The sequence below is a fragment of the Channa argus genome, chromosome 3 (genome assembly GCF_033026475.1).
Source record: "Channa argus isolate prfri chromosome 3, Channa argus male v1.0, whole genome shotgun sequence".
Taxonomy (NCBI): domain Eukaryota; kingdom Metazoa; phylum Chordata; class Actinopteri; order Anabantiformes; family Channidae; genus Channa; species Channa argus.
The window spans coordinates 4,993,610-5,011,699 of NC_090199.1; the positions used below are offsets into that span (position 1 = coordinate 4,993,610).

At 42.9% G+C, this 18,090-nt stretch overlaps 1 protein-coding gene across 22 annotated transcripts in view; it reads left to right on the forward strand.

Moving 5' to 3' along the window:
- The first annotated feature begins 502 nt into the window (after positions 1–502).
- The window catches only part of cacna1ab (calcium channel, voltage-dependent, P/Q type, alpha 1A subunit, b), a 123,936-nt gene continuing 106,348 nt past the window's right edge, over positions 503–18,090 (forward strand). For 12 of the 22 annotated variants that reach the window (XM_067496643.1, XM_067496644.1, XM_067496646.1 and 9 more), the window contains exon 1: positions 506–2,553. In XM_067496643.1, coding sequence (XP_067352744.1) covers positions 2,259–2,553 — 295 coding nt within the window. In that variant the 5' untranslated portion in view covers positions 506–2,258. Of the gene's footprint in view, positions 2,554–18,090 lie in introns of all 22 variants that reach the window. The other 10 variants (XM_067496642.1, XM_067496636.1, XM_067496640.1 and 7 more) reach the window with 3 other exon arrangements.

Sequence of the window (18,090 nt, forward strand, 5' to 3'; positions counted from 1 at the left end):
CCACAAATTCAATACTTCTAACATCAGTGGAGAAGGGCAAGCTACTGATTTTTTTTCTTTTTTTTGTCCTTTCGGCTTATCCCGTGAGTTCAGGGTCGCCACAGCGGATCATTGTCCGCTTGTTGATTTGGTACAGTTTTTACGCCGGATGCTCTTCCTGACGCAACCGTCCCAATTTGTACCGAGCTTGGATGGGAATGGGCTGTTAGGGGTTCAGTGTCTTGCCCAGGTACACTTCCACATATACGGGACCAGGCATCTAACCACTGACCCTGTGGTCCGTGGACGACTGCCTTTACCAACTGATCTACAGCCGCCCAGAAGAGCAATCTACTGAATAACAAAGGTTAAACCAGGATCCCCAAACTATCTCCTTCCAGCCACAATTTGCTTGATGCTTAATTGTATTACGACCATAAGATTATCTTTAGATTTACTGGCGCTATAGGTTGGACGAGTTGCCGTACACCTTGCCGTACCCAACTGACGCTCATACAGCTCCGTCGTGCGCTATGGGGTGTGGGTTGGAGTGGGGGAGGCTCCGGGGAGGTGCTGTGCGTCGTGCGCTGCAATGCTTGGCCACGGATCTGTGCGCGGCGCTCGTTTCCTTTCAGATTGATCAGATGCTCAGTGCGCGGCTCAACCCCGACGGTTGACTGAACGTAAGAGAGCCGGAGAAGCGCTCCGCTCGTCGGGTTTCTTCGTTTTCCAAGGCTTATCTCCACGGAAATACAGCCTTTAGACCGTTTGCGGGTTGGCTCACGTCCCCCCGGGGGGTCGAGGGAGGAAAGGGAGAAAAAAACTGAGAGGGAGGGATAGGGAGAGAGCGCGCTACAGAGAGAGAAGAAACGCTGGACTTGTTGTGGCTCTGCGGGGCTGGTCGCCTCTTAGTGTTTCAGGGAGCCCCGGGGGCGATGCTGCTGGGCGGGGATGCTGCACGGTTTCTGCCCGGTGGCGGAGGAGAAGATGCGAGGCACTGCTTCAACACACCCGCACCGCCACCCTCGTATTTTTCGACCAAGAATTGATGATGGTGATGATGCTGCCTCCCCCAGTGGTCTTTTTCTTCTTCTCCGGATCCTACTCGTGCGGGATTCTTGCTCTCCCAACCTTGGATTATAGATGATTGTTGTGGACATTATTTTTCTTTTTATTTTATCAATTCATTCTTTTTTTCCCCCCACGCGGAAGTAATTGTTAGATTGAGGACCTGTGTATTTTTCGTTTCCTAGTGCGCGCAATCACGCCCAAAATCAGTGACCGACGCCTTGGTGAGGAGGAAGGGGAGGAGGAGGAGGAGGCGGGGGATGCCGCACCGTCCATCATCAAATATCAACAAATGTCACCAGGCTCGGATTTTGGGGAAGCCCCCCTCGGCTGGCGTTTGCGTGTGACCCGAGTAGCGTGGCTGCAGTAAGAGGTGGCAGCGGGGATCTCTGCCGTGCCACAACCAACGTTGCGGATATATGGCACAAGAACATTTTTCACTCTTTATCCACTTCTATTTTTATCTCGCAGAAAAAGAGGAACCTGGGGAGGGGAAATAAAAGACAGCTGCAGATCCTGTCAAGATGTACTAGGCTGTTGAGAGGGGAGGGGGGGAAGACGCAGTGTCCAGATATGGTAGCCTATTTAGTGGAGATGGTTGCAATATTCATTCAAACGTACAGCTATGCATCCGTATCACGTGCATTTGAGGTGATCGATTAGTTTGCCTATCGAATAGCAAGAACCGGCTCACTCTTTTCCCAACCAAAAAAAAAAAAAAAAAAATCACTAAAATCAGGATGCCTTCCTTGTCGACGGGAATCAAAAGGCGGATGCAGTGACAGGATATACATTTTGACAGTTTTCCCGCCTCCAAAACCACTAATTGCGTTTTCTTCTATCGCAGAACTGATTTGCCCGAAATTACATAAACACATCGCGCTTTTTCACAGTCTTATTAAAAAACACACGACCAGAGACTCCGTGCGCTTTCCCTCTGCTCTCTCTTCTCCCTCCCCTTCCCTCCACCTCCTTCTACCCCTCCCTCCCCTCTCCACGCACAAATGGAGGTATCTTCTCGGCGCTGAAGATCTGGCGAGGAGACACAGATAAGAGAAACACACCAGAGATAAGCCAGAGACACAGCCGACCCCAACTCTATTCTGCATGTGTGTTTGTAGCCGAGGCTGATGGGGTGGTGGCATGTGGAGGTGTCACTCTGAGGTTCCCCCCCGGCTCCTTCCTAACCTCTGGCGTTTGGTGTCTGCAGAATGGCGCGTTTTGGAGACGAGCTACCCAACAGGTATGGAGGAGGAGGAGGTGGTGGTGGCGGTGGTGGCGGGGGTGCCGGCGGACAAGGGGGGCCCGGCCGCGGTGGCAGCAGGCAAGGGGGGCCCCCTGGAGCGCAGCGGATGTACAAGCAGTCGATGGCCCAGAGAGCCCGGACCATGGCCCTGTACAACCCCATACCCGTCCGGCAGAGCTGCCTAACGGTCAACCGCTCCCTCTTCCTCTTCAGCGAAGACAACGTGGTGAGGAAGTACGCCAAAAAGATCACCGAATGGCCATATCCTTTCCTGAGCAATGCCCAGCAGCTTGCCAAAGGTAAAAAGTATGTGATGTGTGGCCTAGCGTTGTGCTGAATTTCCTCAGCACCTGGAGGGTGAAAGTTGGGGTTGTGTGGTTTCTCATTTTAACTGTGTGTGTTTATGTTTCTTCTCTTGTGTTCTGCAGTGTTGTATTCAGAGATGTTACATGTGTTTTCCTTTAATTCTGTGTGTGTGTGTGTGTGTGAGAGAGAGAGACTTTTTCCTGTGTGCTGTTTACTGAAACATGACAGAATACATGTTCACGCAGGCTCACCTGGTAACCCACCATTGATGGAATGAAATATGATGTTAATGACTTTAGCGGTTGTCATGACACCAGCAATCACAATCATGGTGATATTGCTGGCGATTGAGATGCACCTTGAATACAGCATTTAGCTTGAACCTTATAGTGACCTGCATGTGTGTGTTTGTGTGTGTGTGTGTGTGTGTGTGTTGGGGCTGTACACTAGTTGTAGTCATAGCTGTGTGCTGATGTCAGCGTTATCAAGGCTCAAGCACCATGCAACCAGGAGGGAGAGGAAATGACTCTCCCACTCTGTCTCTCTAATTACCATGGACCATATATGGGTGGCCTGTGGCTGTCCTACAGGAGAGCAGTGGAAAAATCTGTACATTTCGAGACAGGCCAGTACACTGCTGTTAGAACCGGGAACACTCTTTGGCCTGGCATCACGCCTTTGATAATTAAAAAAAAAAAACACGCAGGTCTGTTTTGGTGCTTATTTTGTTGCTTGCTTGTACTTTTTGGGTCAATTCTTATCAGATACAAAGAGCTGACAGGCCTGATTGATCTGTGGACATAGGTCACCTGGGCACCTCAAATGGTGGATTTCCTTCTTGCTTTTTGTTTTTTAAATTGCTAACTGATCAAAATAAGGCACTTTCAGTTCCTGTGATGTACCATATTCAACGACAGCCCGCACTCTATAGCTGGAAGGGCTGAAAGCAAAGATTGTTTTCCTCATTGCATAGCATATGGTTTTTATATTTACTTATAAATATAAATATAAAATAAAAAATAAATAAATATATATACTTATATTTATTTGTTCTACAATATGGAATCAAATTCTATAAAATAGACATTACAACCGTCACGAGCTCACAGTGAGTCAATGAACTGTCCAAATCCAGCAGCTATTAAGTCAATTTATAAAATTGAACACTTGTGTCTCTGACTAATTCGCTGTATCTAAAAAAGCATAATTGAAACACAAGGGGATACGAAGTGTCCTGCTACTGTCCCTTTTCAGCTGTATTAAAATCAGTGATACACAGTGTGGTGTGTTGAGTTTGCCTGTCAGTTTAGCTTGTGGTTGTTTAAATAGAAAATCTTTTAGAAAAGGTTTTCTGACAGTCTGTCTAACAGATAGGACTTCACCGTTGTATAATAGTGAATTACTTGTCTTAAAGTATTGTTTCAGTTGAACTTAAGCTATAAAGTGGAGTTAGTCAAATTCAAACACTCTAAAAAAAAAATCATTTTTTGGTTCAAAGAAAAAAAAAATAATGCGACAGTTTGCATCAATGTCTGGTGAAATTAAGTGCAACCAACAAACACCAGTGTGAAGAAGAAATTAGAATTTTTGCTACAAATAAATGCATTGTTATTTACCATCTCCCTAATCACCTGCATTATAAATAAATGGTTTTAAGATGACTACTCATAAATATTAAGTAGCTTCAAATAGTTTTTTCCAGTTGGCTTTTCCAAAGAAGACAGAAGCTGTAACCCACTTTCCCTCGACCCTGGGAAAAATAAAAACCCCTCTTTTAACTTGGCAAATTGCACAAAGGGCACTCGATGGCCTCCAAAGACACAAGGTGAGGATGCTCAGTTTACTTTGCCAAAATCATCCAGATACAAATACACGGCTGGTGTTGTTTATCCATCAGTCCACCATAGGCTATAAGAAATTCCAATCATATAATGTGTTTGTAAAGCACAGGTGAGCACCGCCATTGGTGTGTGTGAATGTGTTTGTGAATGGGAATCAACATTGTAAAGCGCTTTGGATAAAAGCTCCATTTACCACTTACACATTTTTTCTACCTTGAATATGTCTTTTCTATTACTGTGACATGTACAGCAGGTCCTGTAACACAGTCTCTACTAGCTTTGGTTTTACTCAAGGTAGAATGAAATTGAGTAACCAAGTCAGTTTTATTGAAGGAGGCTTTCACTGATTTTGAACTTGCTTCTTTTGGTTCTAGTGTGAGTAGTACATGTACATAAATTCCAATAAACTTCCCTCTGACTTCCCTATATTAAAATCTCTCTCTACTTCTAGCTGAAAAAACGCCTTCAGATTACAGGTCTTAGATTGAGATTATGTCATCTCGTCTCTCTTACTGTGGAGTTTGTAATCGTGGTCAACCTGCATTTCCAGAGCTCCCCCAGATGACATCATCTGAACTCCTAATGATGGGAAAAACTCCTCCGAGTGATGTTATTTGGGGAAGTTTTTCAGCTAGAAGCTGAGGAATATTTTATTAAAGTAATTATATATATTAATTTTACATCAATAAATGTGGAAAGTCAACAAACCTTTTTTTCTTCTTCTAAAATGTGATTACATATGAAAATGTCACTGGGTGTCATATATGACATGCGCTTCAGCTTTTTGCTAAAGCAATTTTAGTTTTTCCAAAGAAAAAATCTAATAATTATCCTTTGTTTTATAAAATGGCTATATTTGTTATTTTTGCAGCAGTTTTTGTCATGGATATGAAATTGAAGCTTGTAAACAAATATTATAATGCTAATATTAGCCTTTAGCAAGCAAACTTTCATCAACTGCGCTGGTATCGATCCCACTGCAGTTACATACATCTCATACACAGACTTTAATTTTTGCTAGTTTTAGTTCATCTTGTTTAACTCCCCTCCCAGCCCCTGGTTTTAGACCAGCAAAGAGCTGGTGGCAATCTGGAACCGGTTTTCGTTGCCTTTTGGCAACGACTTAAGCTGTCAAAAGGCAAAGAACTGGTTTGAAATTCGGCACTGGCTCTGAACCGCCCCTGGAAGGGAGAACCGGCTCAGAACCAGCTCTATCACCTAGTTCCTGTTGGTGGGGAATCTGTATCATTGCTATTATTTGCTTCCACCAAAATACAAAATAAGCACAGAACATGCTCGTGCCGGTATCTCGTCCATTTCTGTAATGTCAGCGGCAAAAAGAGAGGAGCTTTTATTGCTGAACATCTACTTCCTGATTTGAAAGTAAACGGGGCCTATCCCAGCATGCCGCCATCTGCGCAGAGCCAGGCTGTGCTGGCTGGCAGTAACAGTGGCTTCTTAAACCAGAGACCCAGAGGACTTCATTATACCTCCCTCCCCTCCCTCTGCCAGCACTTCCCCATTCCCTCTTTCCCTCTCTACACTCCTTTCATCTGTTTTTTTTTTCATTGCACTCCTCCTCCCGCAATCCTGCTTTAAATCTTCTGTCCTCCATCTTCACCCTCCGTCCGTCTTTTTCCTTTCCATTTTCGTCTTTACTCATCAGTCACATTCATATTATTGTAATTTGGGCATATAAAGCTCACAGCTTACTGTTTATATGTCAGTACTTTTCCCTTCACATTTTACAATACTTGATTTCATTATAAAGACATGTAAGCATTTTGTCAGAGCTGCACATCCACATATTTTCTGCTCACTCTCTCTGACCATCTGTCCTCGGCATGTGTCGACGTTGCGTTTCACACTTTCCCGGCTAGGTTCTGGCCACAACGCCTGGTATCATGTGAGGGGAAAGAAGTGAAGAGAGGTAGAATGTGTGGGGGAGAAAGAGAAGACATCTACCCTCTGTTATCTTGTCCTAGTAACCTGGACAGGACTATTACTCCACTTGTAGTGATCGACAATTTAGAACAACAAACCCAAGCAACAACTGTGATATGACAAATAATCGACTTCAGGAATAATTGGCGAATTGGTCACCTAGAAAGCAGCAAATGATTTTCTGTTCATGAGCCGAGTTACCGATCATTTAAGTGCTATTTTTATTTATTTTTTATTCTGAGTGTCCTCTTGCATGTATGGAGATGTTTGCTTGTGCATGACAAGCAAACATTTTGATCCACATTTTGGCCATTTCGATCAATATAATCAACAAGAAAACTAACCAGTAGCAGTAAGAAAAATGAATGTGCCCCGCAGATGGTGTCCAAGAGATGACTGTCACTGTCTCTAAACAGTATAACTGCCATAAAAAAAAAGGTGTTTGTTTACAGCAGGGCCTTATGTTGGTGGATTGTGTTTCTTATTCAAACTATTTTTTTGTGGGGAACCAAATTTGCGTGTTGTGGAAATGTGCTGTAAATCATCCTGTGTTACTGTAGAGGAATGATGATTATGAGCTGCGCTGATCTAATAAGGTACCAGAAGGAAAGCGGAAGCAGATACAAACCAAACACACACTCACTGAGGGTTCAGCTGGTGGCTTGGCTTCATGTGTCTGGCATGGAGCAAGCACATCCGCTCCGATCAGTCATGCTTGACAGAGGATCTGATAGGTGTGTGTGGGTGGGTGCTAGTGGGGGCAGGTGATACTGTAACACCTGTTCGGCAGGATCACTTACCTGTGTGTGTGTGTGTGTGTGTGTGGGGGGGGGGGGGGGGGGGGGGGGGGGGGGGGGGGGGACCAGTGGTTGGCAGGAAGCAAAGCACCATTTGGGATGTTCACGCTCCAGTGTGCAATCTCTGCTCTCTCTCTCTCTTTCTTTCTCTCTCTCCCTCTCATTTGCCATAATACAATCTGATGACATAACGGCATGTTTGATAACGCTGACGCCATGTTATTACATTATCACAACAGCCTGAAATAAGACCCCATCAAAACACACCTCGATGACAAAATATAAAAGCTTTTCCCTAATGCCCAAAACTTGGGTTTCACTGTCCTCTACTGTCTGTCATGATAAATAAAATCTGTACAAAAGTCTATTAATTTTTTAAATATTCCTTTAACTGCAGACTGATTTCACGTACTAGTAGCAAATATTAGATCAGTAGATATGTATTGATTTCAGTGTGTATGTCGACCGGTAAGTACTTGCTTTTTGAATTTCCAAACGTTAAACTGTAAACTTTCCCACCAGGTCTGTAAAGGACAATGCAATGTGCACCTTGGTTAACTTAAATATATTCCATCAAAAGTTAGGTACAGTATGTAAGGATAAGGAATTAAAGTCAACTTTATCATACAGTGCAGCAGCTATTTACTATTGGGAAATGCTGCATTTTCTAGGGAGAGGACACTGTACTTGAGATATGTAGTTTGTGTACATACAGTACAAATGTACATACACATAGTATTAGTGAGGCAGTATACTGTGCACAGTAAATGCAGCTTTAGCCTTTTTTACTCAATGCAACATCCTGACAAACAGACAAGCATCATAGTAATGGATGTTTTGACAGAACTTTACTCCAGTTATGTGATCCTCAGTCAATTGTGTGTGTGTGTGTGTGTCTGGATCTCACTATGGTGAAATGTGATGCCCTTCCTGTCCTCTCCTCAACTCCTGTGTGTAGGCTGTCACCGCTCTTTGTGTACTTGTGTGCATGTTGCCCATGTGTTTTAGGAGGTCAAAGCCGGGCAAATAGACAATTCTGTGTTGTTGTTTCTTGTTGTTAGGTGCTTGATTAAGTGTTTGACGTTTAACGGAGAAAAGGAAGAAATTGGGCGAAATTGAGAGCTAGAGGAAAACACAGCAGAAACGCAGTCAGAGATAAGTTTGAAGAAACAGAAGAGAAATTGAGAAGTGGATAGGCAGAATGAGACTGAGGTGAATGCGGTTGGAGAAGAAGTGGGGAGGAGAAATGGCAATGTACAAAGATCATTCGCGTGATACGAAAATGTTGAAGACAGGAAGAGACGAACCTGGAAAGTGGAAAGAGCCCTTTTCTGCACCCGTTTATACTCTTACACTTTTTTTCACTCCTGCTATGGCTTGGAAACCGCCTCACGGAACCCGTGGACAGATTCACACACAGCATCACAGCAAGGCACTAGCGCTATCACAACACGCAAAACCTTCAGCTTTTACACATTAACAGAATGAATCAGGTGACTGGTTGACGACGCCACTAAAGTTTAAGGTCTAAACTGGACTGAACACGACTGTCAAACATCTGATTTTTGTGGAAATTTCCAAATGAGTTGGGGGGAGCAATACTCAACATTGTGCTGGTCTGAAGCTGTTCTCCTGTAAAATCTAGTTACTCTATGTACTTAGTTTGTACCAGCAGCCAAAAATGTCCAACAGCTGTAGTAATCATCATATCATCATCATCATAGTTTGTAAGGAGTAGGTAGGGGTTGATATGGTCTTTGTGCCTGGACAGAACCAAGCTGCTATACTTGCACAATTGTATTGTAGCATTTATTTGACTGTGCAGTGTGAAAAATAGTGTTACACCAACTGCCATTTTCGTGGCATTGAAAGAGATGGCAACTGGCATTTTGGTGCCCGGTGCCAAAAGGCTGAAATATAAACAGATGCCTGGCTTTTCATCAAACAGTCCTGTGAGTTGTATGAGAGGGTTGGGACAAACGGCCTATATAATCATTACAGTGGGAGGACTTTTTGGTGGCTATTGTTAAACACACAGTGCACTTGTAATTGTAAAATTACAATGTTTCTGTCCTGACAAATAAACCACCATTTTGTTCCTCTGACACGGAGAAGTTATTGTCATTTTCAGAAAAACGAGTGGTCCGTCAAAGCTGAAAATGGCTCGACAGTGAAGATTTTATCAATGCGGAACTGGATCCAAAACACAACTGATTACCAGCCCTCAACACTGGAGCTTAGAAAGGATGTACAGCACAGGCAGGATGAGGAAGAAACAGATAATGAGGTGTTAAGAAGAATGGATGGAGGCTGGGGAAAAAATAACTGTGAAATAAAGGGAGGCGGTGGAAGATGCAGGAGACACAGCTGAGGGAGCTGGACAGAGGCGAACATGTGGAGGAAAAAGGAGAGAATTAGGGAGCAACAGAGGTGGAGAGCTATAGTGTTATGTTAAGTCACTGATCTATATTCAATCTGCACCATGTGAATTATTGATTGGCCTTTGGCCAGCTTGTGTGTGCGCACGTGGAGATGCTTTTGCTGAAAAGCACAGCGGGTGGCGTTTTCTTTTGCTTTATTCAAGTGATTGAGAACTTGACTATGGAGAATGGGGAAAGACTGATACGCACATGCACGTATGCAACACACACACACACACACACACACACACACGCACACAGTTGTGCAGGTGCCCATAACACATACAAAACACACAAAAGCATAGTCTGTATTTGTTCAGCCAAAAGCACATTTGCATCTTTCTGCTCACAGCACACACACACACACACACACACACACACCTGAAACCCAGCTTAATGCAGGACTGGTATCTAAATACCAACCGGGAGGGTTTTAGCACACACATGGGAGACGGAAACAAACACCCCCATTTACCAACATGGTTGGATGGTTTCTTCTCCCACCGTGAACCAGGGTTCATCTGACTCACGACTCACTCATCTCGAAAATGGCAGCAGTTGTCGGTTGATGGATTTTGGCAATTTCTGAACGTTTTGATTCAGCATTATTTTAGTGCACCTGCACGTCAGAACTCACACAACAGAAAATAGAAGTATTAGTAGGCATTGTTTCTGCATGTGGGTGGGTTTCTATATTTGTAGACAGTCATCTGCTCTGTAGTCTGCATGTCAGGTATCCAAACGATCAATGCATGACTCATTACATATTGATGCTGAAACCGGTGCTTTATAGTTAGAACAAGAATGCAGGTAATAGTTTGGGTTCTGTTTTGCTCAAAGGCACTTTGGTACATTCACGCATATTTGTGTTCCGAGTGTCCGGAGAGAAGCTGGAAATACTATTGTTACTTTTTCAATTTATTTCAAGTGCTGGAGAGTAAGAAGTTATATGTATTATATGTAAAAATGCAAAGATATTAACAGGCTCAGGGGCCTAAAGGGCCAGAACCTCCGAAGTTACCTTTCTTGTTTAGGAGACACTTGAAAGACCAAAAGAGCCACAAAATGACCAAAAAAAATTAATACAAAATGATCAAATACAGCAATACTGTGAAACTACTGCTGTTGATGTTAATGTAACCAGTCACACGATGCATCAGTTAATCAATCTAAACTTATTTATTCAGCACTTTGCGTACAGATTAATGCAATTCAAAGTGCTTCACAGATGATCGTTGAAAGTGGATTTAACAGGGTGAACCAAGCAAAGACAATAAAAGATAAATAATCCCACGAAACCAGAGTATTCAAAATAAAATACAAGGCACAGGAAACGAGTGCGATAAGATACAAGAGCATGAGACTGAAGGACAGTGAGGCCAATGCACATAAAAGATTAGAGCATTATTTATGTTTTATGACAATCTTTATTTGGTGCCAAAACCCTATTCCTGATATCTCTGAATCTGGGTCTAACCCCAACCAAACTATTATGTTTGCATAGTTATTATCCAGCATTTTGGGCTTTTAGGGCAAAAACTGTGTTACAACAGCTGCAATTTTGGCGCCATTGTAAGAGGTTGTGTTCACCGTTGTTTTGTGTATCTTACTGTCTACATGCAGGTGCTCTTTCAACAAATGGTTCTGTGAGGAATAGAACATGTTGAAATCGCTTGCATGCTGTAGCTTTAAGTACTTGGCAAGATACTATTTCCTGATTCTGAGTCTCTCCGCAGTTCAAAAAAATGATGGATCCTCAGCAGTCTGTTATTGTTGAATCAAGTGCTAATTCAGATCTATAAAGTATTCATCTCCGTCTCCGTCAAGCAATCATTAGCTGCTACTCCAGCTTCTTCATGTTACATCTCATTGAGAAACTGCGAATAATACTGAAACCATACAGCTGCAATGCTGGCGGATTGTGAGAAAATGGCCCCGGGAAAAATCCTCTCTGGTCATCCTCTACTCCATCCCCAGCAGCCTGCTTCTAATAGTTATTTTGGTATAGTAATGAATGGTGGTGTTAGGAAATGATCACCTTAATGATCATAATTATTGTAATTGGGCTGCAATAGAACATTATGCGAGGTTTCACATAGATGAGAGGAGTTGTGTGTGTGTGTGTTTGCGATGTGAGGTGTGTGTGAGGCTGGAGAGCGAGAATATTACAAAAATTAGGACTATCTATGCTTTCAGCCCTTCGTCTTCCTCTTCATCTCTTCTCCTCTCCAGCTCTTCCTGACTGAGACCCCCTCCTCATCATCCTCCTCTTACACCCCTCGCCAGCACCCCCCCCCCCCCCCCCCCCCCCCCCCCCTTCTATTTTACTCTCCGGTTGCTGTCGACTGCAGTGTGGAAAGCATATCGGAGCAGTGAGAAACAGAGAGACAGGAGAAGAGATATGCAGAGAGAGTGAGTGAGGAATATGCAGGGGAGGAGGTGGAGGAGAGGAACGAAGGAGTAGTGACAGGCTCAATGTGTGTTTGATCTGTGCTGGTTTCTCCCCCCTGCAGCCCAGGGCGCCTCTCTCCAGAAACAGGGCAAGTGCAGGCATCTCTGTGTGTGTGTGTGTGTGTGTGTGTGTCCATGTGGGCATTTGTGTTTAGGTGTGATTGTGTCTCAGGAGCACTGTTGGAATTTTTGCGTTTCTGTTTGTGTGTGAGCTGTGTGAGATGGTGTGTGTATCATACGCTATATGGCTGATAGTTTTGTTTTGCTGTGTGTGTGTATAGGAGTCCAACGGTCTCCTAACATGGGCTCTAGGTCTCTGTATCTGTGCCCATCTATGTTGGCTGTGTACTGATCCAAATCCAAACCCTGCAGTCACATGTGCTACATACTGTATGTACTATATCTGCCTGCCATACAGGATTGTAGAGGATGATATCGTATAATAAATGCTGTTTCCCAGGAAACATTTCATTTTCATGTGGTTAACTACACAGTGGACGTTTAGGATTCACTTGGTGAAGATGTGAATCAGCCTGTTGCTGTTGAAAAATGACTAGACGCGTCATCCCGTCACTTTGTGTTACATGCTGACACTTGGGGATCAATAATATACACCCTGGTGCTTAGGGTCAGTGAGCGACACTCTGAACTCTCAGTGTAGTACCATGGAAACCCAGACACTTCAATATTTGACGCTTAAAGCAATGACTTACTATATAAAGTGAAGTTTCTCAGGGTGGTGCACAGGACTTTCCCACAGGAGACCAGGATGCGACACACTGTTTATGTAATTTATCTTGTGACTTACCAAGCTGATGAGTTTATCTGAGAAATGGAACAATTTGTTTCAGTGTATAAATACATGTATGGACAATAAATTCTAATTCAAAATGCTGATTTTAAACAGGACTGTTATCTAAACCAGTATGCAACATACTGTTTAGCAAGTCACAGAGGCTCTATTCTTTTTCTTTTTTAAAAGGTTATTTTCTTCAGTGACATCCGAGAATTTTAGACCATGCATGACGACTCAATTAGATAATAAATAAATACAGAGGGAAGCTCTGGCTGAATATTTCACCCAACCACAGCCAAAATGGTCTGAGCACAGCAGACTGAATAGATCTCTTTTGATAGCTCAGAAATGGTATTAAGATCTGCTTCTGGAGAACATAGGAACTGGAGTTAATGTTCATGAAAATAGTGTGCATCGCCACATGACTGAGATTTTATAATAGGAATCTCTCATCAGGCCCATTACCAAAATAACATTGACTGATCCATGTGTTAAATGCAGCTACTACTAGCTACTTCCACGCTCACCATTTTTATAAATTGTCTTTATTCTCTGAACGTTTATAAGGCAAATTAGCAATTCGGAGGTAGCTGTAAACACCCCTAATGTTGTGGTGTGCAAGCAGTAAACATGAGAAAGAAATCACTTTTATCATTAACCCTTAACCTTGAATACTTCTTTTTAACCCTTTTTGGTGCATGTGGGCATTTGGCAATGTGCAAACCGAACAGAGCCAGACGAGAGTCGATTCCAGCTGACTAGGACAGTTCAGGATCAGCAGCCTGCCAATCAGCCCGACAACCAGTCTGCCACGTTAGTGTGTCACTTGGCCAAGCCAGGGGATTGCTCCTGTCACTCTGAGGGGTGGGCCCTGGGGTAAAGCGTGGATGTCAATCAACAGGCATTGAGGCAAAGATGCTGTAGAAGATGAGTGGTTAACGGAGAGGTGCTGCGATGAAAGAGGGAGGAAGGGGCACTTTAATTAGACAAAGGCTTGTGAGGGCTTTCGGGGAGGATTTTATGGTGTGTGATGGGCTTAGGCAATGTGATGGTCTGCCAATAGACAGCGTGATCACTGTCAGCAACTGTTAATTGGCCACTCCCCCCCCCCCAACCTCAGCTGGGAGGTTGATCGGGACAAGATGGTGGGGAACAGGTCAAAACAAACGTCTCCCTGACTTCATCCTCATCAGCCACAACACAAAGCAAATATTTCATCCTTAATACTTTTCCATGTCAGGTAAGTTCTTTGATCAGATTAACAAATGAGACAATTTGTTCTAGATGAACTCTTTTTTTTTTTTTTAAGTGAAGTGACATAAGGACATTTTATTAATGTTTCTGACTTCTGATTTCTAACTTGCTTTGGACAAAGACACATCTGCCTGTAAAACCTGCTTTGTAGGTATCATATGAGGTCACTGGAGGTGTAACAATACTTTTATCCAAAGCCACTTACAAGTAAGTAGCAGACACTAGGGACAACTTTGGGGTTCAGTGTCTTGCCTATGGACACTTGGAGTTGAACCACTGACCAATTGAACCAATTGTTTAAACCAATTGTTTGGGTCTCCCAAAAGCACTTTTGGGAAAAGTGGGGTCCCCCTGGCGGTCACAAACATTAGCCCCTTAAACCTGCTCAAAACTGTCACAAAAACCCTTAGTGGGGCAATTTTTAGTTCCTTGGGGGCCTCAGGGCTCTTCTGCATTCTTGCCTTCGGACAACTCATTGCCACTATATGTTACGTGCAGCTGAAAACTTGTTCTGTGGACTTTGATTTTGCATCACTTGAACAAAATTGCTTCATGTCTCACAGTGGTTTAAGTAACCATGTAAATACATCAAAGTTCCTGCAGCATAATAATCCTCACAAAATATGACTATATGGCAAATTCATAGGTCTAACTTAGACCAACCTGCCCTATGAGACATAACATCACTGCAGAAGAAATTCGCTATGACATAAATTTTTGTGAACTCTTTATGTTCTGCGTTAAAGAAATTATGTGTGAAAATGTTGTTATTGAGTCCCCAGCATCAGTCTGGTGGACTGGATTGTCTCAGCAGTGTCTGCACGTACGAACTCTTATCTGAGTCCATCAGCAGGCCTGCTACATTAGCTGGGGTCATAACATCAATACCAGTGTCAGATCTCAGGGTCAAAGGTCGACTATTTGAACCAGAGAGGATGAGACGTCAATGTCATTAGGTCTTCGAGGACTGCTCCATACACAGGGCTGAATCTAGCAAATGGACAAGCTATTATTGACCAATTCCTAGGTATTTTATTTCAGTACCTCTCTAAACATATTGTGACAGTGTCACACATGATCTTAGAGTGGAGAAAATAATTTACAGAGTCTGTGTCACTGGACAGTGTCAATATTTTCTGTAGTAAATCTTTAGTGTTTTCTCATTAGCACAGGAGAAAAAGAACGAATAGGATCTCTACTTCTACGATTTCCTGAAATAGTTCAGTCCACTTAAGTAAAGTCTCCGTATGAGGAAACAGTAATGTAAACCCCCCCTTTAAAAAAAAACAAAAAAAAAAACACACATTTACTAATGCAACTGAAGAACAACAGTAACAGATTGGATTGATATCAAGATTTGGACGAACTGGACGAGGAATACTGTTACCATGACAACCGTTACTATAGTCCTGGTGGACAGTATGCAAAGCTATTTTAGCTCCTTCTTTTCAACACACTTGCACACCAACATAGTGCTTTTCTAAGGAATGAGATACATGTTGGTGAGGAAAAACGCTTAGACTCTCACGATGTCGACGTGAATAAAAAATATTAGGAATTATGGTAAATTAAAACTTACTCCCCCTTTTCTACCTGGAAGAAAAACCCCCACTGATTGTTGAACGTGGCGGTCCAGCGTGCAAAACGTGTGTGTGTGTGTGTGTGTGTGTGTGTGTGTGAAGGAGAGCTCTGTATGTTAAAATGCCAAGAGAATAGGAGAAGGTGGAAAAAAAGAGAGGAGAGGACATAATTATAATTAAAGTCTTAAATCCTCTGGACACACACACTAATATGCACATACTGGGCGAGCTTTTAATTAACTATTTGGCAACAGGGGACTCGGGTATTGGGCTAATTATTTGAAGCACACATCCCTGCACCTGTGCCTTTGTCTGAGCTCCTTCCACAGAGGCAGACAGGTATTCCTCCCTGTGAGCTCACCTGGTAATTGAAAGGTTTTGCGTCGGAGATCAGTACGCTCTGAAATCCCTTGAAGCCGAAGTCCAAATCATCGGGGACAGCGAGCGAGCCAAAGTTAGGCTTCCTTTCTGCTGCACACTTATCCACAGTGTAATGCGGATTTAGTGGTGAAGGAGGACAAGGAGGAAGAATAACAGCCTGTCGTCTCCTTATTAAGGGTTTTTTAAGGCTCTCCGACTTTATCTGCGGGTACAATTCAGCTCGGTTTAAACACGGTCAAATCCGAAAGGGGATTTTGTTTGAGGACGGGTTTTACAACAGGAACACAATGTGAAAACACAACACAATGCACGAGATAACACTAGCATTGTTCAAAATAATCCATTAATAGTTTGATATTCTAGTAACAAAGACGGGGGAAATGCAACACGAATTGAAATATTTTTTTATCAATACTCAACATGTTTACAACATATTATCATCAGGGAAAACTACCCAGATAAAGACCCTGTGTTCGTTTAGTAAAGATTCATTATTAGTCAGCCAGTGTTCCTGAGTTTCACACTACTTGTTCACCTTTGTAGACTGGTGAGGACGGCACGTCTCTTGTGGGACACAACCACCCAGAGTACAGTATGTTTAGCCACTAGATAAGTGCAATGAGCCTAAAGCAGGTTACAGTTTACCGTTGGAAAATTTAACGTTTTGTGTTATATCACACATTTATTCTTTCTATTTATATTTTGGCTAAAATACTTTTCTCTTGCTCCAATTGGGTTTATCAAAAGCTTAAAGGGCTGTTAACACACATGTTGTCACCCCATGAATATAGTTTCAGTGGTTTTTCTACCGGGACTGGAATGTTAACACAAAGTGGATTCATAAACGATTAAAACGGTTGTTTGATGCCGAACATTTTATGTAGAGCAACAACGATTTCGGTCTAGTAAATATTCTAGTCTTAATCAGTGTATGTGAATAAGTGTGGGTGTATCATTTAGTTTTGTTTTACACATCTGACTGTGAGCGAGCATAAATGTGTCAGCGTAGGTGTGTGTAGATCCGAGTGCATGTGTGTGTCTGTGTGTGTAGTGTGTGTTTGCCAGTGGAAGCAGCAGTCAGGTGGACGCAGTCTGTTTCCAAATCAGATCTGTGTGATTCACTGGGTTGATGAGTCACCACAGCAGCACGAGCACAACCAGCCTTGTCTTCCAATACACCTCACCCCACCCACCCCCAAACACACACACACACACACACACACACACACACACACATTTAGTGTAGCCATGGATCCCTACATTTATTTCACAAATATATATGTCACATTTGATTGTGTTTTAATAAATACACTTGTGTATACAGTACTTTGGGTATGTGTGTGTGTGTGTGTGTGTGTGTGTGTGTGTGTGTGTGTGAACTTAATAATGGGAAAAGTGCTTCATTCTGCAGATGTGATTTGGTGACTAATGCAGAAGCTGCTGATGTCATGTGTTTGCTTCATCTTGCTGCAGAACTCCTCATTTCCTGGGCATTCATCATTTATCAGCCAATCACCTTGCGTACACACACACACACACACACACACACAGCAGTTCAGTGCTGCGGCTGGTATAACATACAGGATATAAGCTTTTGACATAACATGACAAGGTGAATTCATTAAAGGAAATCTGAGGAATGAGTAAAGAGAAAAAAAAAGGTACAATAAAAGGAAGCAAAAGGGAGAAAGCAACTGGAGAGATGTGTGACTCAAGCAAGCAGCAAACTGGAAAGTGACTGAGAAGGTGTGAAATCAAACTAGTAACAGTAGTATTACTACTAACATGCATCAACGTTATATAACCTCCATCTGCCTCAGACAGCTGAGTGAAACTGGATCACACAGCGATCAGAGGATCAGGCACACACGGTTCCTCCAGCCGCCTGAGATATGTCTTCAACAAACACAAGCTGAGAGCTCAGATCCGTGCACGATCAATAGTCTTTTAACCTATCATTCTTTCACATGCGATCTCTCAAGACGGATTAGACTCAAGGTGGCTAATACGGCCAGATATCATCATTC